The sequence below is a fragment of the Mixophyes fleayi genome, chromosome 7, assembly GCF_038048845.1.
Source record: "Mixophyes fleayi isolate aMixFle1 chromosome 7, aMixFle1.hap1, whole genome shotgun sequence".
In the NCBI taxonomy this organism is placed as follows: domain Eukaryota; kingdom Metazoa; phylum Chordata; class Amphibia; order Anura; family Limnodynastidae; genus Mixophyes; species Mixophyes fleayi.
In genome coordinates this window covers 95,517,639-95,543,651 of record NC_134408.1, presented here as the reverse complement: position 1 = coordinate 95,543,651, position 26,013 = coordinate 95,517,639, and the positions used below count along the sequence as shown (strand labels likewise).

Below are 26,013 nucleotides of genomic sequence, written 5' to 3'. Positions count from 1 at the left end.
TCTGAAGTGTCATGCTGGCACTTTACATATACAACTGTGAATGTTACAAGATGCCTTCTCACATGGAGAGTTAACTTTTATTTTAGATTTAGTGGTATCTAATGTATTCCCACTAACCAATATGATAATGCTGGTTCTGAGGTGCCTTTTTATCTAGGGTGAATGGATTTAGATTTGTATTAGGCTCATATTCAGCTGCTCTGTCCAAGTGAGTGAAGACCGGTTTCTACTAAATAATACTCCTGGATTTTGTTGCTACAGTTTCACCACACCCTCCAGGACAGCTGAAGTGAATGGTCAGTCTCGTTTTCACATGGATGGTCTGGTTCAGGAACAAAGTCTCGACAATGGAGATTGTAAGATTCGGCTCCATATGATTATTAACATTCTGATCATTTATATGATTGAAAAATCCTCACCTCTGCTGGTTTGCCAACACCAACAATGATCAGTTTGCCATCCTCCAGACCCACGAGAATGTGACTGCTCTCTTTTGTCACCGAAACACAATGAATGGGAACACGCATGGTCAAAGGTGAAACACTGAGATTCAGACTGTGAACAATTGAACATTATTAACAAAAAAAGAATGTTAACATAACCAGTTTACATTTTTCCAAATTAATCATAGTATCTACTATAGAGACACAGGGGCGGATCTAGAAAGATTTTCTATCTCGGGCAATTTAGGGGGAAAGGGGATTTAGGCCCCGCCCCCTTTCTGACTTTTAAGACTGCCGGCGGCTGCACAGTATGTGTAGGTCCGCTCGGCAGTGACAATGTGCTGCCTGGCTGCTCTGATTGTGTTTTAAACACAATCACACAATCAGAGCAGCCGGGCAGCATATTGTCCCTGCCGAGCGAACCTGCACATAGTGTGCAGCCGCCGGCAGCAAGCCCCTGCTAGGGGGGGGGGGGGGGGGCGATTGCCCCGATCGCCGCCCCCCCCCCCCTCCCTCTGGATCCGCCACTGTAGAGACAGCAATATCACCCTATTGTGTGGTTACAGTGCCATTTCTACTGTTTAATTAAGGATTTATACAATGTTTAGTTGCTTTAAGAACCAGCTCAGTTACTTACAGTCTATAAAGCCTGGTATTGAGGACTATATTATCCACTGTGAATTATGAAGGAAAGTTGGAGAGAGAACCTCAAACATATGGATTATTTTATTACAAAAAAACAAATACAAAAATTGCAACAGTCTTAAATGAATCAGCATCATTTGTCTTTAAGAATAACTGCCAATTCTTGATCACTGATAAATGTTTAAACTATTTGTAATCCCTGGATTACTAGCTGCCATGCCCATCCTCTTCATCCAGTGATTACACCCTCCTCTTGAAACCCAATTACGTCTCTGACATCGTGCTGTATAAAACAATATACATATATACAAAGTGGTTAGCATTGCTGCCTCACAGCGCTGAGGTCCTAGGTTTGATTCTTAGAATTGTCCTATCTGAGTGGCGTTTGTATGTTCTCCTGTGTTTGTGTTACAGTCCAAACACATACTAATAGGTTAATTGACTTCTGACAAAATGGGGGTGTGTGTGTGATAAACATTACAAAAATATAGATTACACTTCCTGCACTAACCTGTAAAGATCACGTATAGAAAGATGTCCCTGCCGGCTTCCAATCACAATGTACTCGCCACTGACACACATGTCCAGTATTTTCTCCTTCAGGTTCTCAGAGCACAGATACTTTCCATTTACACTGTACAGATGTAAGGCATTCTTGTTCTACAATCATAAACACATCACTAAATTATCACCTGTTACCATGGAACAAAAATACATCAATCTTTGTTCTGGTCGAGTTCTTATGTTGTACAGAAAATCACAGCAAGTCGCACACAACATTCCAATGGTGGGACTGTTTAAAGCACTTTATCATGTTACAGTTATTTATAGTTACTTTCTTGACACAAACTACACAGAAAAGCCATGTATGATACACCTAGTAAAGGACCGTGATGAATAACCCACCTTAAGAGTTCCTTTCCCTTCCAAGCTGCTGTGGATGACAATATGTCCATCCCAGGAGATGGCCAAATTAGGAATGGTCATGACAAGTGAACTGTCGCTTGGTGGTCTAAGGGTCCTCATGTATTGGCCTCTTCGGATTGTATGAATAATCACTGTCCCATCCTGGAACAAAAAAAATCATCATAAGGAACCCCCACTTTCTACTGTCTAGGTGGAAATGTATGGTGAGAAATGTGTACAGCTGTAAAACAAACATAAGAAAGAACTTAAGCAGCTTTTTATTTAGTGAAGAGAATCTTACTCTAGCTCCAGAGACGGCCATGTCCAGCTCAGTGCTGATGCCAACACTAGTTATTTCATCTGTGTGTCCGTACAGGATCTGCATAGGTTTAGCAAACAGGTCACCAGAAACACCACCCTGAGAAGAACAAGGAAAAATACTGTTTAATCATAAGTTACATACATGGTCAATGTTCAGTGTATAAAGACTTTATTGAGTCACTATATTGTGCACTTGGAATGCACACAAGAAACGGAATACTTTCACCTTTAGCTGCTGCAAATCTGAATAATTTTTGCCATTAAAAGTCACAGTGCTGAAGTAATCCCAAACACAAATTAAATACATAGAAAGTAACTAAACATATTAGACAGTCTTTCCCTTATGATGTAAGACACTAGATCGTGATACTGTGTATCTGTTTCAGAACGTGATACTTTAAGTTTAGTTACATTTATTATATGTACATTAATATAGTTGAATGGTTTCATGATATAGATGCGTTTGTCCTTAGAAGTTCTATCTCACAGATACCTGACTTTTAGCTTGTGTGTTTATAATGTTGGGCTGTTTAATGAGAGCGGAATTATTCTGGCAAGTAGCATTGAAATTCATTGCAGAACAGTAAACAGGGCAGCTTCCAGTCTCTGTGCCTGATGTAGGGCACTAAAACCACCAATAAGTGATTTCTGAACTAAAAATTACATACCTTAAAATGCAATACTAGAAGATGTTAATAAGCATGAGGCCAATTTATTACCCACCTGCTGCGAGATCTGCCAGATCATGCACGTTGTGTCCCGAGAGCCAGAAATTAGATGAATGCCGCAGTAATCTGTGGCTAGGCAGGTCACAATGTCTGTTACAGAGAGAGAGAGAGAGAGAGACACTCAAGTCTAAAACAGCTGGATTATTGTAGATAAGCTGCCAATGCATGCCTAGTAATGTTACCTGAGCACAAATGGTAATGCTATTGTGAACATTATACATATATAAAACATAATACAAACACAGACACACACAACTAAAAGTCATGTTATTGTACATAAAAAGGATATTAAATGTTCACAAATAAGAGCTCAAATGTTGTATTAACTTGACACAGTAGGTATTTATAAGGTCTGTGTGGAGTTTGTATGGTCTCCCAATGTTAGCGCGAGCTTTCTCCGGGTGCTCCGGTTTTCTCCCACAGTCCAAAAACATAATAGTAGGTTAACTGGCTTCTGCCAGTTGTGTGTGGTAGATAATTGGACTCTACGTTCCAATGGCGCAGGGACGAATATGAATGATTTAATATTCTCTGTAACGAGCTGCAGAATGTAGTATTATCATAAAAATAAAGGATGAAAGTGATAATAAACACTGGTCAGTCAGTGCGGCGGTAATGTCAATGGTTCCTAGCTCATTAATAGGCTGTATATGGTTCTGTCCACAAAATGACTGTCTCCACTGTTTGCCGGTGACAGATCCAGTTTAAGGCAAGCTAAAACTATCTGTAACATAAAGGTCTATATCAATGCATCTAAGAGACAGATGGTAACAGCAACGTGACCTAAGCATACATACGGTTTCCTTCTTCCCATCAATACATGTTGTTATTCTCAATATACTGCAGATTCCCATATGATATTAAAAAGACAATACTGGTAAAGGTTTCAGACGTAACCATTCTCTACAGTAGACAAACAATTTCTCAAGTCACAGATCTTTAACAATACAAGACTAGAAAGATGATATTGGATCTCTCCATACAATTTGTGAAGTTACACAGCTTATATATTATTGATATACTTTATATGGTCAGTGTAAATAATAATATATAGTGCTCGGATGTAAGAGGAATAATAATGCCTGCAACCAAAACCGTGTAAAATAACCATCCATACAACATATACCCATGTATACACATGCTTGTTATTTCACCAAATGAATAAAGGGGATATTACATCAATGACTTTTTTTTTTGTAAACACAAGCAGTTGCAAGTTAACCAAATGTGTTGTACACAAAGCAGGAGAATACAAGCTCAATAAACCGTAGTGATGCCAGACATTTTAAAAGCAACTCTATTTACTATGTATAGATTAGGGATCTTATGCACTAGAGCTGTACCGAGAGTTTGGTCTCTGTGAAATGACTAGTCAGCATATTGTCTGGATGCCTGATAAGCTCTGTAGCAACATTATCTCTCAAAGTAATTGCTTTGGCCATGTAAATCATGACATGTAAGTAAAATTAACTATGACATTGCAAAATCAAAACAGATTCATCTGTATTATAGGTTTAAATCAAAGTCTGATGACACATGTATACCCAATACGAATTAAATCCCACAGAAATAGTATAGCTTTTCAAGGGTTAAAGGATAACAACAATGGAAAAAATTTGGAAGAAGTGTACCATGCAAAAGTGTAAAGATCACATCAAAATGACAACCTCCTACTATTCTAAAACCAGGGGTGCATCTAGACTTTTTCCTGGGGTGAGTGTATGGGGTGGAATCGCCCCCTCTGTATCCAGCACTGTTTTGAACCCCCCATTTCATTAGCTTAGATGTTACCATTTTTCTGTCGCTATATAATGAGTGTTAGCCACATAGCTGGCTTCAAGTAATCATGAACTTTGTTACTGCCTTATTACAGGTGGTACTGCAAGATCAGGTGGATTGCATGAACCCAGATTAAGTGATATTTTAGACCTACAAGACCGTACAAGGCTCTACAGTTAAAGCAATAGTTAAGTCAGTCAGAATTTTACCACCATTTCAGTATGCCCCATCCTTAGGCTGGTTTAGCCCCTGGAGACCAGGGCAACTGTGGGGTTTCCACACTAAATCACAACAGAGCAATAAGGCATAATAAAGAAGCCCATGATTATCCAGCCAGTAATGGGATATAGAGAGGGACAGGTAGCACCACATGGAACCCTCCAAGGGAGTCTGATGACGTTATTCATGGTTTTTGTACTGTATCTTGTTTCATAGTTCACAATAGCAGGTTATGGCACAGTAATGTTTATGGTATATTTTATTTTAATACATTCACAATAAGGTTTATGTTTTAAAATCACATAACAATTTAGCCTTTTAACAAGAGATCAGACACCTAGTGCTCCTATTTGGGAATCTTTACTCTGATATATTGTCCTATAGCGCCACCAATTAATCCTGATACTATGATGGGATTTATACAGGACTATTATCATTTCTCTACGGGATAACCCTATCTTGCTTTTGTGCTATAATACAATGTCCCGGGTAAAGGATCATCTGTCAGCCATGTCCCAATTTACAGAACTCAGCTTCCCTATCATCTCTGAGTGGCCCAGACAATAAAACGGTGCCTAATACATGTAGCAGGGGTGTGTATAACAGTGAGGGGCAACCTGATACACTCTGGGGGCCACACTGTGCAGCCCTCTAACCTTCAAAAGGGCCGTGCATTACCCTTAATCTCCGTAATAAGTTAATACATTTAAACAAATAAGGAGTCATGTAGCTGTAACAACATATCAGCAGCATTTTAAACAAGTGTTGCAATATATAATATACAAACAAATCTGACAAAATAACAGGAAGGAGCTATGGGCCGCAGGTGAAGGCTCGGAGGGCTGCCTCTTGCCCATCACTGGTTTATGCTCTAGGGGGATAAATCAAGGAGAAATTAAACTAAAAGTGATTAATGTTATCATGTTTACCAGTAGCGAAGGAACACACAATTATCAGCACAGACATAAGGTTGTTACAAGAAAGTTAGTTTAGTTATTCTATAGTGACATTACAGTACCGCAGCATTGCGGATTTCTGTGCGCAGCCCTATGGGGTGCGCACAGATATCTGCAATGTTGCAGTACCGGGACCCGTGCATCCGCGCGTAATCGCGGCCTCGAATTCTAATTAAATATGCCCCTTGGAGTCTTAAGAAGTAACAGATTTCAGAGACACAAAGTTAGCAGACATGTTCATTGACAATTCCTAGTTTTAGCATCAACAGCAAGTAGGAAATGTCAAACCAGAGTCTGCTCTACAAAATCTGGGAATATCTGTATTGTTTTCAATTACATTATCATCTGTACAGCGCCACTGACTTCACAGCGCTGTACAGAGAACTCACTCACATCAGTCTCTGCCCCATACCCTAAAAAACACATACACACACAGAGAATAGGTCAATTTGATAGCAGCCAATTAACCTACTACTGTTTTTTGGAGTGGGGTGAGGAAACCGGAGCACCCAGAGGAAACCCACACAAAGAACATACAAACTCCACACATCTAAGGCCATGGTCGGGAATTGAACTCATGACTCCAGTGCTGTAAAAACGAAGTGCTAACCACTGAGCCACCGTGGTGCCCAATGAAAGTAGTCTCCCACCAACGAAGTAGCAGAACTATTCAGTAAATATCGATCCCTGGGTCCTGAGGGAACAACCCTTCCTGAGACAGCTCATCAGTCAACTGCGGTTCATGCACAAGTGTCAGCAAATTCTGTTGTCTGCTGCGGGTGGAGCATGGACCAATGCTAAGGCTCCAGAAAGGAGTAATTCAAATTTACGCGTGGGTCAAATTAGTCTTTAAACTAAAAGCAATCTACAGAAGTGAGAAAAAAAACTGCTCATCCTCACCCATGTGTCGAATGTGTTGTCCAATCACTTTCCCCTTAGCCAGTGATGATACTCGAATGCTGTTATCCCAGTGGCCTCCACTGAACAGCACCTTCCCATCATGGGACACCACAAACAGTTTGGAGGTAATCTCAAGGCCAGGAGCAAATGGGCCAGACACAAAACGTTGGGTTCTGTAATTTGGTTTCACAGGCTAATGTCAGTGTTTATTTGGAATCAGAATAAAGGCATAAACCATACATTATTCATCATCACTGAAGAGAGACTTTTGCGCAGATACGACCATTACATTCTCGTTATGTATTTTATTTTGCATTTTAAAAAGTAGCTGTGTGAATTTTTTAGCTTTGGTGTTAAATGCGCAAAATATAACCCATATCTTATATCTAATAAAAGTACAAATTTAACCTTTAAATCTAACCCCATTCACCTTTTAACATTATTGCATTAAAATAACTGGAATAATAATCATAATGCAGATAATAAACCACATAACTACTAGGTATGTATTCTATCATGCTCAGAATGATCTCAGACTTCTTACTTTTGATTATTTACAGTTTGGTCCTTGGTAAATGTAAAATAATTGGAAATGCTCTTATCATAAGGCAGCCATCCATGGGTTCCAATAACCAGGTTCTGACTAATGGTTACCTAAACAAATTTGCAGAAAGCAAAAACAAAATCATTAAAATGATATATCACAGGTAGTTTGTCGACATGTCAGTAAGGTTCATGAAACTAATTTCAATGATTTGTCAAAAAGCTACTTTAAAAAACTCACCAACATTTCTGGGCTTCCCTGAGATATAAAGGAACGTAACTGACTCTTTGGAACAATGGCTTTAACAACCGGAATTTCATCACTAATTCCCTGAAAATAGAGCAAGTCATGATCAGTTTTCCAGTATACACAACAAGCACTGTGGAGAAAAGTATTTTCCCTGAATTATTAAAGACTAATATGGGGTAGGAAATTATAGAGATACATACAATAAAAGAAGAAAAACAGAGAGTCAATGCTTAATTATATTCTAATGTAAACTTCTGATAAGTTCTGGTTTCTAAACTGTAATAAAATATCTGACAAGGTATTCACAAGTTACCTTTATGAAGAATGACTTTAGCTCTGTTAGGTTTTGGAATAAGTTAAGTGTTGCATTGTCTAGTTTGGTAAGTTTCAGCAAAGCTTCTTCTGTTGTTAGCCGAACTGGATGAGGTTCCTGTGTTGCAATTGGATAAAGAAATTAAAATATAGAGCAATATTCATTTACACACAGTCGTCTGTGAATCAGAGGAATCTTATTTTTTTCATTTACATTTTTTTTTTATATACTTTTATACTTAAGAAACGATGCATGCTTTAGTTTTGCAGGTATTTTAGTACCAGACCTTTTCAATATTTACTAACTGATATTGGTAACAATGCCACATTTTAATTAGAAACTGAATGGACTGGAGTTATCTTTCATGTATAATATGCAAAGCAATAAGTGAGCTTTAAAATGATAGAACATTTACGTACCTTCAACAGCTGGCATGGTGTTTGCCCAAAATTATTGATCATTCCTTCTATTGCTTTCCTTTCTTTTTCATCTGCAATGGCATCTAGGTCCACAGCACCTGATTGTGCAGGTATGGAAATATAAAAACCAAGATCAGGATGACATAACCAGAAGTGGCTGCAAATAAACTGGACCCCCTTGGCCTGAGCAATACCAAAACAACTGGATGGCAATGTAATGTTGGCTGTACCTGTGTGTGGCCCACTTCTGGGTTAAGCTCACACACCCAGTGATGGGATTACGCAATTTGTACACACGTTTAAGGAAGAATTAAATTACTTAAACTAAAAAACTACATATAGAGCCTGCTTATGATACACTAAGAATACCGTAATATTGATTCTTCTCATGTTAGCTTGCACATTATAATGAATGAGTGGAAAAAAAAGACTGAGTATATATCACTGTTGATCACAGTGGTGGGCAAACGATAAGCTGCTAGTAGGAACAACACCCCTCCCCTCAAGTATGGGGCCTAAGACTGGTTGATTATGGCATTATTGTACTACTCCCCAACACTATTGGTAACATAGGTCATTGATCTAATGTATGCTCCCTAAAGAGTATACTTTTATAATTGCTCATTATTACAAAAACATCATTAATATATATGATTAATACCTTCATAACTACAATAATAGAACACATTGAGAGCCTCCACAGCAGCTGGTCCTCTCTGCTTGTAGCCAAAGATTAGATCAATCCATTCATGAAGATGAGAGGAAACAAACTCTGACTCCTAGTGACAGACACTGGCATTAGCAAATACAATCCTTAAACAATTGTCAGTTGGGGCACTCAAACGCAAAACCACATACCAGTGCCTGTCTGTGCTTGTTGATGAAATCTTCAGGACTTTTAGCCCATTTTGGTAGAATCACATCATTGACTCTCTCTTTAGAAATTTGCAGTCTCCCCAAATCAAACCCTGCAATATATAATCAGACAAACACTAATTAGGTTCTTTTTCAACTTAAATTGTATTGGGTGTTTAAGTAAATAATATCAGCATTGCAGGGGCATAACAGTCTAAAACAGAAGAACATGAAATGTTAGAGCAGGCCTGTCCAACCTGCGGCCCTCCAGATGTTGTGAAACTACAAGTCCCAGCATGCCCTTCCAGCTATCAACAGGTTGTCTACTGGCAAAACATGCTGGGGCTTGTGGTTTCACAACACCTGGAGGGCCGCAGGTTGGACAGGCCTGTGTTAGAGAATGTGGGGATGGGGGCTGGAAGGGTTCAGGTTGTCATTCTCCTCAGAGTTGTTGAAGTCCCCTCAAGTTCTAATTCAGATGCAGAGTTAATATACAGTAGCTGACATGTGCATCACACTTTATACCTCTAATGATAATATTACTATTTTGTTTGGAAGGTACCTGAGAGAGAGAAGCTTTCCATTGTATAAGATTGTGGATTTTTGCTGCCATACAAATAAACTATTACATTAAGGTGCAGATATATGAAATCCACTTGGAGAAGTGTCTCCCCCCCAAAAAATATTGCAGGGTTTTTTTTCCCAAGGGAAGTGAGTTCCCAGGACTTGTAAAATCAATGATATGATTTGGTTCCAGAAAAGTGCTGCTACTGGGCATGATCACCAAATGTGTTCCGTGGATCCATTAAATCTGGCATCCTCTGAAACAGAGGTAGGCAATCTGATAAACTTTGGTTTCAACAAATCTGCCAATAAAGCAAAAAAGGAACTGGGTGCTGCAGGTGAAGGCTCAGAGCGTGGCATACGTCCCTAGGGCCGCCTGTTGCCCATCACTGCAGTAGAGCGACAATCAGTAAGATAGCGTTGGTCTTGATTTACATTTGCTCCTAAATGGGATTTTGGAAAGTAAAGGTTAATTCATTGTCCAGTACAGAATATACTTAACTTATCTTTGATCTCTTGATCTGTCAAATGGGATTTTAAAGGATGATGAATCTATTTTCACATTTCATTGTGTGGAATTCTGTACTTTTCAAATATTTGGGCAGAAGACATTACCTTGCCAAAATCTAAAATGTGATAGGGTCACAGGAGTCCACGTATATATATATTTGTTGCATTCTAGGAAGCAATTTCGTAGAATGCATGCATCTTTACTCTGCTACTTCTGATTGCACAGGACATTACAACTAGGTAATTTTTTTTAATTCCTGTATTTGTTTCTATTTTCCTTACAACTACCAAAGCTTGCAAAATTATTTTTCTTGCTTTTCCTTCATGGCATTATCTTTAGAACTATATCCTACTTCACCCTTCCTGCAACAATCACCTCTGACCACATTGGCCCTTCATTACTTCACTCACCTCTAGTGAACACTCATAACTTTCGAATTTAAATCGGAAAACAGTTCATAACAGCCTCACCCTGTCGCCAGAAACTAAAATGATGCACATCTTACAATCATTTCCAATCTTTCTTCCTCCCTGCTTCTATTAGCTGGTGATATATCACCTAATCCAGGTCCCCCACACTTCTCCCACACGCATATATCTGAACGCTACCGAAATCCAGCAAACCTCAAATGCATCACCTCTCTCCCATCTCTTTCAAAGTCCTTTAAATGTGCCCTTTGGAATGCACGCTCTGTTTGTAACAAACTTCCCTCCATACATGACCTCTTCCTCTCAAACAACCTCAACCTTATGGCAATAACAGAAACATGGCTCACGCAATCAGACACTGCCTCACCTGCAGCCCTATATTACATGGTGGTCTCCATTTCACCCACACCCCCAGATCTGGAGGCAGACAAGGAGGTGCTGTTGGAATACTTCTCTCCCCACAGTGAACATTCACAGTTCTACCAAATGTCTCATCACTCACGTTTACATCTTTTGAAGTATATACTATTAGGATTTTTAACCAATTCTCTATGCGTGTTGCGGTCATCTATCGCCCCCCTGGACCCCACCAACAATTTATTCAACACTTTTCTTATCCTCTGACATCCCCACCATCATCATGGGTGATTTCAACATCCCTATTGCTAATCCGTGTTCCAATGCTGCTTCAAAACTGCTCTCTCTAACCTACTCGCTTGACCTCTCTCAGTGGATTGAATCCACTACTCATCAGGATGGCCACTGTCTTGATTTTGTTTTCTCTAGACCAGTGGTTCCCAAACTTTTGCAGTTCGCGGCACCCTTAGAGTCTCCAAATTTTTTCAAGGCACCCCTCCAAAATAATTACTGAGCAGTCCTGTTTTAGAAGTAGTTGGGTCAAAAAATTGTAATAAGTATTTAGGTCACGACAGATATAATTATTTAGTTGTATGCAAAAATGCCCCTCTGCATCCAGGCACATTGCCCTCTCTCATGCAGTCACCCTCCTCTGCCCTCTCTCACGCAGTCACCCTCCTCTGCCCTCTCTCACGCAGTCACCCTCCTCTGCCCTCTCTCACGCAGTCACCCTCCTCTGCCCTCTCTCACGCAGTCACCCTCCTCTGCCATCTGTCCCCCTCCTCTGCCCTCCTCCTCTGCCCTCTGTCCCCCTCCTCTGCCCTCCTCCTCTGCCCTCTGTCCCCCTCCTCTGCCCTCGCCATCTGTCCCCCTCCTCTGCCCTCGCCATCTGTCCTCCTCCTCTGCCCTCGCCATCTGTCCCCCTCCTCCTCTGCCCCCTCCTCCTCTGCCCTCCTCCTCTGCCCTCGCCATCTGCCCTCGCCATCTGCCCCCCTCCTCCTCTGCCCTCGCCATCTGTCCCCCTCCTCCTCTGCCATCTGTCCCCCTCCTCCTCTGCCATCTGTCCCCCTCCTCCTCTGCCATCTGTCCCCCTCCTTCTCTGCCATCTGCCCCCCTCCTCTGCCCTGCGCCAGTTATAGAAAAAAGTAAAGCACAGAAACTTACCAATCCGCGCGGCGCTAGGACCCTGCAGCCTCCTCTCTCGCACAGCTGTCACTGACGTCGATATTCAGTGACAGCTGCGGGAGTGAGGAGGCTGCTGGGTCCCGGCGCCGCGCGGATTTGTAAATTTCTGTTTGCTTTCTTTTTTCTAGGCCTGGCTCGAGGTTGCCTTGATAAAGCTTAGCAGAGTGAAACGCGCGTCGGCGTTACACGTGCTGTTTCTCTCCTGTTCTTATATATTACTATATAGTTTGGGATGCTATAGGGCTGAGCAGGTTGTGTAGTGTGGCTGCTTAGATCAATTGATATCATAGGCTTATTTTGCCAACTTAGTAGCGGTATCAGTATAGGACTAACGGCTGATGGCAATTACAGTCCGTTATGTCTTTTCTCTATAGGAACAATACAGTTTGAGCAACCCATTATACACTTTCACATTTCAATCTATATAAAAGATAAGGGACTTCTATAACTATTGGACAATGGTTATTATATTTTGTGATTAAGACCACTACAATCCAATTAGGGATCGTCTCCTTATGTGTAATGTGATTCTTGATTCTTAAAGGGAGTTTTCTCACATATATAATCTTTGATTGGTGGGATCTGGAATTAATCCCACATGACAGATACTGGGAAATTTAAGGATTGGGGCATACTATAAGAACACATTATGATCCTTGACTCTCATTACATGTAATAATCTGAGAGAGGACACTTGTGTATCATCAATCCCCAATTAGGGATACATATTTATGTATGACCAATACCCAGTGGATTCATAATCTAACCCCTTTAATGAACACTGCTCAGCAGGGAGTCTATGATAACTCTCTATTATATTCAGCACCCATCTTAAACTGATAAAGACTATTGGAGAATCAGCACGTTTCGATAGTCTACCTATCGATCTTAACAGTCATTACCTTTGGTTCATTGTGTCATATACTTGTTTTTAATATTTCACTACTCCTAACCATATTCTAGTAGTTATATTTTAATTGACATTAATAAAATTTATATAAGTTTTAAATAATCTCATTATCCTTTGAGTGCCCCCGAGACACATAAGGTGCCTTTCAGTTCTCTTTTGAAACTTGATCTATGTCTATTGAAATGGTAAACTGAATTATTCCATTATTTGTTAATTGTAGCCAAGAAAGGGACATATGCTGCTTAGGATGGTGTACATATAGTCCAAAGAGGCTAATCTTCATGCATAACTGTGGGAACCTCCTACTCTTCAACCTCCCTCTTTAAGGATTGTATCCTAGATGCCTTTAAAGTAGGCAGAGGGAACAGGCATTCCCTGCAACAGCATTCCTAGTACAGTACTCTGTGATCCCGACTGGCTTCACCCCCCCACCCCCCCCATTTAAATTTTCCCCAGGGGTATTCCAGAAGTGGGGTGACTCCAAACCTATTGGATTTAGCCTTGATTTGCTAGGTAGAAGCAGGTAGTTTGTGAGCCTGGGACGAAAGCCTACGTTAAGTGTATAAGCAGAAGGTGATGCCACAAATGCACTCGCAGTCTGCTGCTGCTGTACAAAACACCACTCCACCATAGAATTAAAGTAAGTACACAGATTTCATAAGTTAAAAGGTTCAAGAAGTATTTCTGCCTTGGAGCGGTTTTCAGGGATCTATAATTTTCCTCTAAATCTGCACTTGCAGCTTTATTAAACTGCCCGAAAACTGGACAATAGTAATGGTCTAAATATACGAGACAGTTTAAAAGTATGCACTAGTACACTCAGATTAACTATGAAGGTCAAATTTTTTACTTCAAATCACCATCACTCCAATACTGTTTTAGTACTTTTGGAATAAACTAGTATTATTCATTTGCATGGTCTATAAAAACAACAAATTAACAACCTGAGCCTTTGATTGGCAGCCAAGTCAAGCACTAAACAATTCTCAGATTCTAGCAATAGCCCTTATTTGTTTTATTTCCCTCCAGTAAGCTTATCTAAAGGGAAGACCACAGGCAGGGTATTAATTAACGCAAGCTTATCTACATATATGCTTTTTATATAGATTTCATTACATTAATTGTACTGTAACAATGAAATTACTAATTTACCATTCTTATTCTCCAGGAACTCAGGGAAATAAAAGAATTCTGGAATTAGTTCCTTCACGTCATTTGGGTTATCAATAAGAGCTTGCCATGTTGCAGGAATGGAGTGGAACTGGCGATCAGCGCAGTCAAATCTACAAAGAAAGAAATAAAGGTGGAAACCAGTGATACCTATACTGGACCTACTATATATATATATATATATATTAAATGATGTCACATAAAACTTTTTGGACTCCAAAGCCTCTTTCCCTAAAGTGTACTTGCTGCAACGCACATGAAGCAGGTGTAAACCTTATGACTAGTTGTTTCTAATTTGAGGAATTAACAAAGCAAAGTTTTAAGACTATGCCTCCACATAAAACAGATTGCTCAAGGTCACAATAACCAAGTATGAATTTTTTTCACAATAATATATTTCCAGAGCATATGGCATAGGAACATTGCAAATTAAACTAGAGGGGAACCCAATAAACCTAGCCATTGAAGAGGTAGTTTAGCAAGTTAATCCATACTGCTACTGGTTTATAGGTTAAAAATAGTTACCTTCCACTCTGAAGCTGGATGTGAAGGGTAGCGAACGGTTCCACCCGGATGAGATAATGCATCACACCAGCAGCATTGGAGTAGTGTGTACCATAGTGGAAGCTGTCAATCTTTCCTGAAGGATCCTCAAAATTGTCATACCTTAAATTCATATTTTTTGGTTAATGGCATACGTTCAAATTATTACTTTACAAGATTATTAAAAGTGCAATTTCTAATTTGTAGAGGTTTGCACTTTATCGCAACTGCACAGTTTTTAAATTAATACACAGCCAGACGAAGCTTTCTGATCTGCAACAGAATACGGTCCTAAAGAGGTGGGACAGTTCTCGCTAATGAGTTGTAAGGTAATATTTTCTTTGCTCTATGGAGTCATTTTTCAAAATGTAGGGGTACAGAAAGTAAAACAAAAAATAGGAAGATAGTACATCAACAGGGAAAAACATTTTAAAAGGGATATAGGGGAGTAGCGGGCAGGAAGGTAATATTTTCTACTGCAACTGTTAAAAAGTAATGTCAGGTTAACAATGAGCAATGCATTTTACGTTCACTGTTCATATGTTAAAAGAAACAAAAACCTATACAAAGATTTAATAATCAACACTGCAGAAGAAAGAGCTCAACACTCTATGTAAAGACCCAAGAAGTGGTACAAACTTTGGGATCTCATCCCAGACTAATGGTATATACACCATGCGCTAAAAAACTTTGGTCTGATGGTGCAACATTCCCGACTGTACCTACCCAAAAGTACCACTGAAGAGAATCTGCATGCTAGGGAAATTGTGAAGTATTCCTAAACAAGGCGAGAAATGAATGCCACGTATGTAGGGAATGTATGGAAGCGAAGACCTCATCCATATTACATTCTAGGGGTCAGAAATAAACTCTGACAAGCGAAATGTGAACCATGCATATAGGAAAAATAAATCCTTATTCACATTAAAAAATACATGGGCCAGACTCCTATTTTAAGGGTGATTAAATAAACAATAAACCCACTGTACAGCGGGAGGAGCCTTAAACCAGAAAGGAGAACTTTCTTTGTAGAAGTGCCCCATCATTAATGCCTGTGTGTCTATTCAGCTGATGGAGTAAATGTGCTATGTGATAGATTTGAACTAGTAGACAAAGACATCATCTACCACTAAATGTCATTATGTTGGTTTACACACTGTATAGCAATGTAAAGATCCTAGAAAATATCTTCAGTCCATCTTGGATAATACTGTCTGTATTGAAACTTTGTTTCATGCAACAGCTCAAAATCCCCTCCTTCCCCACCAAATTTTTATTCCTTATCAGAAGTCTTCAAATATATATTTCAGTGCAACATGGCATTATAAATTTCATTGGTTTACATGCCTGTTCACAGGGAGAACAAAATTCAAGTTATATGACAGGAAAAGAACTATACTGAATGCGTGGAATCCCACTGATATTAGGACTGCACTGGAACACTGTGTTACGAGTAAAACCCACTCACTTTTCTCGTACAGCAGCAGCATTTTTCTCATTCACCACCCCAATGGGCTTGGACAAGTCTCTAAAGACAGCTGGGTTGTTTAGGTCCAACTCTTCTGATGTGTAATCTTGCAGTACCCATGGAAACTAAAACAAACATAAAATTTCAAAGCATTCAAGATAGAACGTCAAAGGTTTGAACAGCCCACAAAAGCATACAACACTTTATCTCACACTTAAACAACAGAGCAGATATAGTTTTTCTTCAGGAAACACATTTCACCCGCCATTCACACCCAGAACTGAAATCTAAACAGTACCCTTCTGCTTTCCATGCTTGTGACCCCAGACAGAAAAAGAGAGGAGTAGCTACACTTTTTGCATCTCACATAACATTTGAGCTCTTGACATCTCACTCTGACCCTGAAGGTCGATTTCTAATCCTAGTGGACAAACGTAATAATACTATATGCACCCTAGTTAATGTTTATGGCCCAAACCAAAACCAGCGTTCATTCCTGGCTGCCTTAGATTCTTTGCTCTCTCAGGTACGCCAGGGAGAAGTGATTATGGCAGGGGACTTTAATGTTGTAGTAGATGTTACCATAGACAGATCGTCCACCTTGCCTCCCCCCGTTTGTGGCTCGGAGTCCCGTAAATCTAAGGCCTTGGTTTACCTTCTTTCCCATCATCTCCTCTTTGACTCCTGGAGGCTCAGGGAACCCTCATCCAGAGATTACACATTCTACTCCCCGGTTCATGGTACCTACTCACGAATAGACATGGTCTTCCTCAGCCACGATTTGTCTTTAAGACTCAGGGCGGCTCACATACACCCGATGGTTTGGTCTGACCACTCTCCTATATCAGCTGACCTATCAGATATTATTCCTCGCCCCGCCTCGTGGCGTATTAATGACTCCATTCTCCATGATCAGTTACTTATCTTAGAGCTCGGGACCCTTCTTGACGAGTATTTTCTCTTTAATGATCTCCCTGATACTTCCCCCATGACCCTCTGGGAAGCCCATAAGGCAGTGGTGCGCGGCCATCTTATCAGCATGGCCTCGCACCGTAAGAAGCTGGCCACCTCTAAACGTGCGTCACTAACTATTCAACTCCAGACTTTGGAGAGACAGCATAAACTCTCCCCAAATGACGAGATACTGACCAAACTCCTAAAGGTGAGATCTGATTTGAACCTCCTACTCTCCGAATCCACTGCCTCGGCCTTGAAACGGCTGAAGCAGACGTTCTACGAAAAGGGAGATAAAGCTGACAGAATACTAGCTTCCCGTCTAAGGGCCCAGAGATCTCAAAACAACGTCATGGCCCTGAAGTCTCCTTCCGGCCTACCTATTTACCGTCCCGATCAGATAGGGCGAGAGTTTCAGAAATTTTATTCTTCACTGTATAACTTGGATGCTCTGAATCCCGGGAGTGCCCCTCCTGCGGACACAATAGCAGCTTTTTTGCGGCAAGCGAACCTCCCTACCCTTTTCAGTAGCCTAATCCAACAACTAAATGAGGAGATTACTTCGGAGGAAATACTGGCAGTCATCAAAGCCCAAAAGACCTCCAAGGCCCCAGGGCCTGACGGCTTCTCCACAGCCTACTATAAAAGATTTTCCCAGACCTTGGTTCCTCACCTCCGCTCCCTGTTCTATGCTGTCTTACATGGTGAACTCTTCCTGAAAACAATGCTAGAGGCGCGGATTGTAGTTATACATAAGGAGGGAAAAGACCCTAGCGACTGTGCAAGCTACCGTCCCATCTCCCTTCTCAATGTTGACATTAAAGTTATATGCAAAGATCCTGGCTACCCGGCTGAATGAAGTCCTTCCGGGTCTAATTCATCATGATCAAGTGGGTTTCATCCCGGGTCGCCAGGCGAGGGAAAATACTCGCCGCGCGATTGACCTTGTTCAAATTATTAATCACAGGCGCCTCCCGGCCATGATGCTCTCACTAGATGCCGAGAAGGCGTTCGATCGGATTTCTTGGGATTTTATGACCCTAGCGCTGAAGGCGTATGGCTTCACGGCTGAATTTCTGACTGGGGTATCTGCCCTCTATAATTCTCCCTCAGCTAGGGTCCTGGTTAATGGGTCTTTTTCCGACCCTCTTTTCCTCTCCAACGGGACGAGACAGGGATGCCCCCTTTCGCCCTTAATCTTTGCTCTACTGATAGAACCCCTGGTGGCGATGATCAGACAGTCGACATTGATCTCGGGTGTGACAGTGGGGCCGCGGGATTTCAAGATATCTCTCTTCGCGGATGACATACTTCTTTCTCTGACAAATCCTCAGGAGTCTTTACCCGCCTTATATAAACTTATCGATGAATATGGCCTCCTGTCTGGCTATAAAATTAATTTTGTTAAATCAGAGGCCATGCTCCTCCACGCTTCCCCTTCCCTTAGGTCCAGCTTACAGACAAATTTTACGCTACGTTGGCAGGTAAATAAGATCAAATATCTTGGAGTTTATATCACCTCGTCCTATGAGAGATTGTATGGGGAAAACTTCCTTCCCCTTCTGTCAAAAATCAAACAGGATTTGGACACTTGGAAGAGCTATATCATATCGTGGCTGGGGAGGATTATTGCTATTAAGATGAACTTGGTCCCAGTGAGGGTTCCCGACTCTGTGTTTAGGGATCTGCATTCCTCCTTTCTAAAGTTTATATGGCGTGCCAAGCCCCCTAGAATTTCGATAGCAGTGCTTAAGAAGCCCAGGGCTCGGGGAGGCAGGGGTTTTCCTGACATTAAATTTTACTATTTAGCATCCCATCTGACCCAGGTGGCGGTAACTTATACGCCTTACCAGTCCATAGCTTGGGTGGACTTGGAGACCCACTATATGGGGGTCCCCTCCATGGCATCACTCTGGGGGTTGGCCAACATAGATAGACCACCAGCGGCCTCCTCTCTTCAATCTCTTAAATTCTGCTTATCCCTCTGGGACTCATGCTGGGTCAAATATAAATTGTCCTCCCCTATTTCACCTCTGACCCCCCTCTGGGGCAACCCACACTTCCCTCCTGGCAATTCGACCAAGCAATTTAAACTCTGGATAAAGGCGGGATTACGGGTGGTTTCGGACCTGGTGGTTAATCGAATTTGGGCTTCTATGTCAGAACTTCATCATAAATTTCAACCGTTTCGTCCGCTCTTTTTTGAGTACTTCCAGGTCCGACACTTCGCCATGTCTTTGCCCCCCCAGGAGGCTCTCCGGGCCCCGACCTCCTTTGAGTACATGTGTTTACATTTACCTCTCACCAAAGGGATGATCTCCCAGATCTATAATTGGCTCATAGATTATACTTTCGATACTCCAGGACGACATGAGCGGGAATGGGAAAATGACTTGGGTCCTCCCCCAGATGACTTATGCTGGGAGGAAGTCAGGGAGGGGACTGCCAAGAGCTCAATCTCTACTTTGATTAAGGAAACTGCCTACAAAGTGTACTATAGGTGGTACTATACTCCCGATAAGCTGTCTCGAATGTTTCCTACGGCCACTCTGAGCTGCTGGCGGGAATGTGGCCAGAGAGGTACGATGCTACACATATGGTGGACCTGCCCTCGTATAGTTCCTTTCTGGAATATGGTTCTTACACTCAAACTCTGTGTCAGAACAACAGATAAGTAAAGACCCCTGGTCATTCCTTCTCTCTCGCCCTATACCTGATGAAAGCGTGCCTTCTAACAAGCTTATCTCCCATATTCTGGCAGCCGCTAAATCCCTAATAGCAATGCACTGGAAAGACCCTAGGGCTCCCTCTATGCAGGAGTTACGGTCGTACATAGGTCATGTCGCAAGCATGGAGAGTATAACGTGCTACCTTCATGATAAATCATATAACTTTGATAAGGTGTGGGCCCCGTGGTACTTACTAGAAAGCCGTAGCTGCCTATCCAATACGGCTCCTCCCCCGGCAGTTGGAACATAGCTTCTGGGCCGCCTCTGGACCCCCCAGGATGGATATGGTGCGCGGTGGGCGAGTAATGTCTATATGCTACCTCTCTGTCACGTAACAACTGTAACTGTGTGTTCCAGCTTTTCTTAGCATTGTTTCAAGTTTACGTGCCTATCTATTTATTAGCTATTTTGTTGACAATATTTGTGCCTCTCTACCCCCTCCCTCCCTTCCCTCCCCACCGATATAAAAGTATAAAACTCAGAGGAAACACCTTGATTATTAAGATTTTTCTTGTCAAAAATGTTGTATGTACTGTTCCTGTTGTTTCCTCTTCAAATAAAGAGTTTAAAAAAAAAAAAAAAAAGCATTCAAGATATTGTCAAAGCATCATTTCACATTTTTATAAAAGTAGTAATGAGGTTTGAACAACAGTAATGCCATGTGGTCACATATGCATATTAGTCACTTACCACTGGATACTGTGCAAGATCATTGTATGTTCTCCCAGCTATTGTGTTCAGCTGAATGAGGTAGTCAAAGTTTGAAATTTCTCTATTCACCCATTTCTAGATGAAAAAAAGAAAAAAATATCAGTATCAACACAGACAAATTCAATAAGTAATTATTTCTCTATTTTTATGCCTTGTCCAAACACAATATCAGCATAACTTTAGGTTTCTTTATTCTTCAAATAATATTTTAAAGTTTGATGAAAAAAAATGGAGACATTTCTCTTTGTGGGACTGGTGATCTTGCTGGTAAAACTTATCAGCAATTATTGCGTGTATTACTGGTAGAAATACTAAAATATGGCAACAACCCAATAAAACACGAAAAACTAATTTTGATTTGCGATCCCACTGCATCAAGTAACAATGGTGCTTGTCTCATTAATGCACAACCTTAAGGCTTTAACGCACGGTACAACATTTCTATATTTTTATATACACAGGCAACATTGGAATAGCCTATAGTGATCTTGACAGCAAAGGTACAAACAAAACTAATTTATATACATTCTTATAACTGCATAATGTGAGCACACACAGAAGATATTAATATGAAATTTGTGCTAATTTATTACCAGCCCACATCCAGTGACAATGCTTATGTGAAGATTTTGTTAAAAAATTGATTAATAAAAGTGCATCCAATACAAGAATACTGGTATGTAGGAAGACATGGAAAGATTTTTATATTTACGTAAAATGCATTTCTCTTAGTCCATTGGGGTACACTGGGCACTCACCTTTGATGCTCGGATTCTCTTGTTGGATTACATGTTATCATTGTGGTTGGAGAATGATGTTGTTTTTTCTCTAGTTCATTTGGGGGACACCGGGGACATTGGAGACATCCAAAAGCCACAATGACGGATGGGAACGCTTAGAAGTAATAGTGTGGTGAAGCGCCTTTCTCCCAAAACGGGCATTCCCGAATGCAAACACATTAAACCTGTAGTGAACATGGGCACATGACCACGTGGCTGCCTGACGTGGCTACCTGACACAGCTGCTCAGCCAATACACCATGCCGTACCGCTCAGGAAGCACTCACAGACCTCGTGGAGTAAGCTCGAAGATTATCTGGAACAGGCTGCCCAGCCCCACTATAAGCCTGATGGATTATATCCGTAAGCCACCAAGCAAGAGTCACCTTAAAAGCTGGCTAGCCACTCTTGTGTGCATCATAGAGGACTAGAAGATTTTCAGTCTTGCGCACATCGTAAGTCCAATGCACATATATACGCAAGGCAAGCACCACATCGAGAGAATGAACAGAACATTTGTTCTCCGAAGACCGACACTAAGTCAGGGCAGGAATGTCCTCATTTAAGTGAAATCTAGACACCACTTTAGGGAGGAATGAAGGCTTGGTCTGAAGAACTGCCTATCCTAATGGAAAACAAGAGGAGGAGATATGCAAGATAAGACTGCAAGCTCGGAAACTCGTCTTGCCGCAGAGATAGCGAAAAGGCAGACTGTCTTCCAGGTCAGAAATCTGAGATCCACCGAATTCAAGTGTTTAAAGCATTCAACACCAAAATTAAATGCTAAGGCGCTACCAGAGGAACATACAGAGGGTGCACAAGAAGCACTCCCTGAATGAAGGTTTGCACATTAGTCATCAAAGCGAGCAGTCTTTGAAAGAAGACAGAAAGAGCCGACACCTGACCCTTAAGAGAACTAAGATGCAAAGCAGCGTCCAACCCGTCATGCAAGAACATAAGTAACCTGGACAACTGAAAGAAGAGGTAGGATACCCCTTCCTTTCACATCATGCAATATATGTATTTCAGACCCAATTATATATTCTGTCTGAACTCGGTTTTCGAGCCCGATTCATGGTTTGCACCGCTCTCTCAGACAACTCCTTAGCTCGAAGAATCATGCCTTCAACAGCCACATCGTTAAAGCCAGACGATCCGAACCTAGAAGACAGAAAGATCCTTGAGTTAACAGGTCTGGACGTAGTGGCAGACGTCACGACCGACCCCCAACTGTTGAGAGAACGTCTGTGTACTAGGCCCTCTGAGACCAATCAAGTGCCACTAGAAGGACTGGAACAACCTCTCTCTTTATCTTATTTAACACCCTCGGAAGCATGACTACCAGCAGGAAAAGGTAAACTTAGTGGTACCTCCAAGAAACGGACATGGAGTCTACTGAAATAGCCACAGGATCTCTTGCCCGGGAAAAGAATAGGTGAACCTTGTAGTTCCACCTAGATGTCATTATGTCGACGTCCGGTTGACCCCACCTGTCTACCAACTGGCAAAACACCTCAGAATGCACCATTCGCCAGGATGCAGAGAAAAATAGATTCCCAATTTTCTACCCCTGGATGGCCATGACCGCTAGAGTGTGAACTTTGGCATACTGAAAGATCCTGTGCATCTGTCGCATGGCTAAAGAACTCTTCGTGCTGCCCTGGTAATTGAGGTATGCCACCTCCGTGGCATTAACAGACTGAATCTTCACCACCCTTCCCTGTAGCAAATGTTGTGCTATGATCAGAATATGGAACACTGCCTGCAGTTCCAAGACATTGATTGGAAGTTTGGATTCCTTACAGTCCAAAGACCCTGAAGCAGAGCGTGAAGACAGATGGCTTCCCAATCCAAAAGACTGACATCCATTGTAATCAAAGTGCAATCCCAGTGTGAGAATGGACAACCCTTGAAGAGATTTTGCTTGTGCAAAAGGAGCAACTGGCACACACAAGGAGACAGAGAATACCTGTCTGGACAGATTCAGATGGGATTTGTTCCATTTCGACAGGAGTTCCAACTGGAACTCCCACATATGAAACTGAGCAAACTGGACCTCCTCGAAATTCCATACCATCTTGCCCAAAATTCTCAATCTGAAACGTACAGATATCTGTTTGACAGCCAACAGAGATCTTATCTTCTGCAAGTCCAGATTCTTGTCCAAAGGCAAGAACACCCTCTGTTGCTTGGCGTCAATCAAAAGTCCCAAAAAGATCATTCGCTGAGTTGGGGTAAACTTCGATTTTTTTTGTAGTTAAGAGTCCAACCATGGAACTCCAGAATCTGGGTCACTACCTGGATATGAGACAGGAGTACCACCGGAGACTCTGCCTTCAGGAGAATATTGTCCAGGTAAGGGATGATCATAATTCCCAACAGAGCAATAAGGCATAATAAAGAAGCCCATGATTATCCAGCCAGTAATGGATATAGAGATGGACAGGTAGCACCACATGGAACCCTCCAGGGGAGTCTGATGTTATTCATGGTTTTTGTACTGTATCTTGTTTCATAGTTCACAATAGCAGGTTATGGCACAGTAATGTTTATGGTATATTTTATTTTAATACATTCACAATAAGGTTTGTGTTTTAAAATCCATTTCACATAACAATTTAGCCTTTTAACAAGTGATCAGACACCTAGTGCTCCTATTTGGGAATATTTACTCTGATATATTGTCCTTTAGCGTCACCACTATAATTATTAATCCTGATACTATGATGAGATTTATACAGGACTATTATCATTCCTCTACGGGAATTAGGCCAGGCCAAAAAGAATGGCCTAAAGTTGGTAGTTCAGACTGAACCGCAAACCTGAGGAGGGACTGATGACCCACCCAGATGGGAACATACAGGTAGGCATCCTTGATGTTTTAGAGCCACATTGAACTTCCCTTGTTCCATGCTGTGAGTCACTGACCGCAAGGTCTCCATCTTGAATCTGGTTACCCTGACCTGGGTGTTCAGGGATTTCAGATTCAAAATCAGTCTGAATAAGCAGTCGGGTTTTGGAACAAGAAAAATGTTGGAATAGAATCCCAAACCTTTTTGGGAATCTGGAACCAGAATAACTACTCCAAAACAGATCAATCATGTAACCCCGGTCCATAACCCTCTGTACCAAGGCATCTGTGGTAGACTGGAACCACTGATCCCTGAATAGGAGAAGACGGGCTCCCACCACAGATGATCGTACAGGGTCAGAAAGCCCATCACGACTACTGTTGTCTGCTGCCAGACGCCAAGCCGACCAGGCCTGATTTCCATGCTGCAAGACCACTCCGAGGGTAGACGACTGACCTCTGGAGGACTGACCCGCAAAGTACTGACCCCTATACTTGTTGGAAGAGCAAAAGAAACAAAAAACCTAGACATCTTCGGCTTTGGAGCACTGAAAGATAGAAAAGTACTTTTTCCACCTGTTTTTTGACTGATAATGGTGTCAAGCTGAGGGGCAAACAAACCACTCACAGGAAAGGGAATCATTTCAGGAGGAGCCTCCTGTTTTGCAAGAACCTCAGGGGGAAAAGGATAACATGACTGTAGCCAAAGGAACACGTGAAACTTGCGATCCAGTCAAGCTTGCAGTTCTTAAGAGGAGGGAAATGACAAAGATTGTTTTGTCCGACATGTAAAAAGAGAGGGCTCTGAAGCCTCAGGGACTGCCACCTCAGGAATCTCTAGTACCTGACGCACCGACCATATCAATTCCTCCACGCTCTGAAGGTCAGAATGACCTTCCACCACAACAGAAGCAGCATCCCTGTCAGAATCAATTTCCACTCCCACTTGCGCTTAGAAGAGGAGGATGGCGTAGCGGACTGCAACATCCTCTTCTAATGAGGAGACAGACCCCAAACCTTGTACTGAGAATGCAGCCCTGGCTTAGCGAATCTAAAGCAGAATCCAACGCACTTGCAACTGAGGCAGAGCGAATTGGAGAAGGACTGCCCATAGACTGAGACCGCACCAATTGGGCAAGTTTAGCCACAGTATTCGTTAGTGAGAGAGCTCTTGCGGGCTCCGCCCAGTTGGAACCAGAATCCCGTGACACACATGGCATGCAATCACCAGACTGGCAGGCTGTTTACAAGGCGATCGCGCCTGACTATGCGGATGGCAACTTAGCATTAAAGGCGGCACAGGTAAACTTCAACATAGAAGTCACCCCAGCCTTAACCTTCAAGAATTTTTCCCTGACACGTTAACAGGTGGGATAAAAACAGAGTCAAGAAAACCAGATAAATAAAACACAGTGAATAAGACAAGCAGCACACCATCAAAAGATAGAAAGTGAGCCTGCTATAGAGCCAAGTAGCCCCAACACTCTAAAGGACAAAACTCAGAGAAAACCATGCCTTATCCCTTTACCTTACATGACAAGGGATAAAAAAAAAAAGAGAAGCTGGAGCTGCAAAA

The 26,013-nt window shown here is 41.7% G+C and overlaps 1 protein-coding gene across 1 annotated transcript in view; it reads right to left on the bottom strand.

Annotated features, from left to right (window-relative positions):
• The window catches only part of NBEAL1 (neurobeachin like 1), a 119,056-nt gene that overhangs the window by 5,660 nt on the left and 87,383 nt on the right, over nt 1-26,013 (bottom strand). Inside the window, exons 40-55 of the mRNA XM_075180152.1 lie at nt 20,787-20,882; nt 16,414-16,538; nt 14,928-15,068; nt 14,385-14,515; nt 9,281-9,390; nt 9,084-9,201; nt 8,423-8,520; nt 8,004-8,120; nt 7,682-7,771; nt 7,442-7,551; nt 6,898-7,070; nt 3,039-3,133; nt 2,296-2,412; nt 1,995-2,156; nt 1,600-1,748; nt 420-555 (exon numbers count right to left, since the gene is read on the bottom strand). Of these exons, the coding sequence (XP_075036253.1) occupies nt 420-555; nt 1,600-1,748; nt 1,995-2,156; nt 2,296-2,412; nt 3,039-3,133; nt 6,898-7,070; nt 7,442-7,551; nt 7,682-7,771; nt 8,004-8,120; nt 8,423-8,520; nt 9,084-9,201; nt 9,281-9,390; nt 14,385-14,515; nt 14,928-15,068; nt 16,414-16,538; nt 20,787-20,882 (1,968 nt within the window). The remainder of the gene's footprint in view (nt 1-419; nt 556-1,599; nt 1,749-1,994; nt 2,157-2,295; nt 2,413-3,038; nt 3,134-6,897; nt 7,071-7,441; nt 7,552-7,681; nt 7,772-8,003; nt 8,121-8,422; nt 8,521-9,083; nt 9,202-9,280; nt 9,391-14,384; nt 14,516-14,927; nt 15,069-16,413; nt 16,539-20,786; nt 20,883-26,013) is intronic.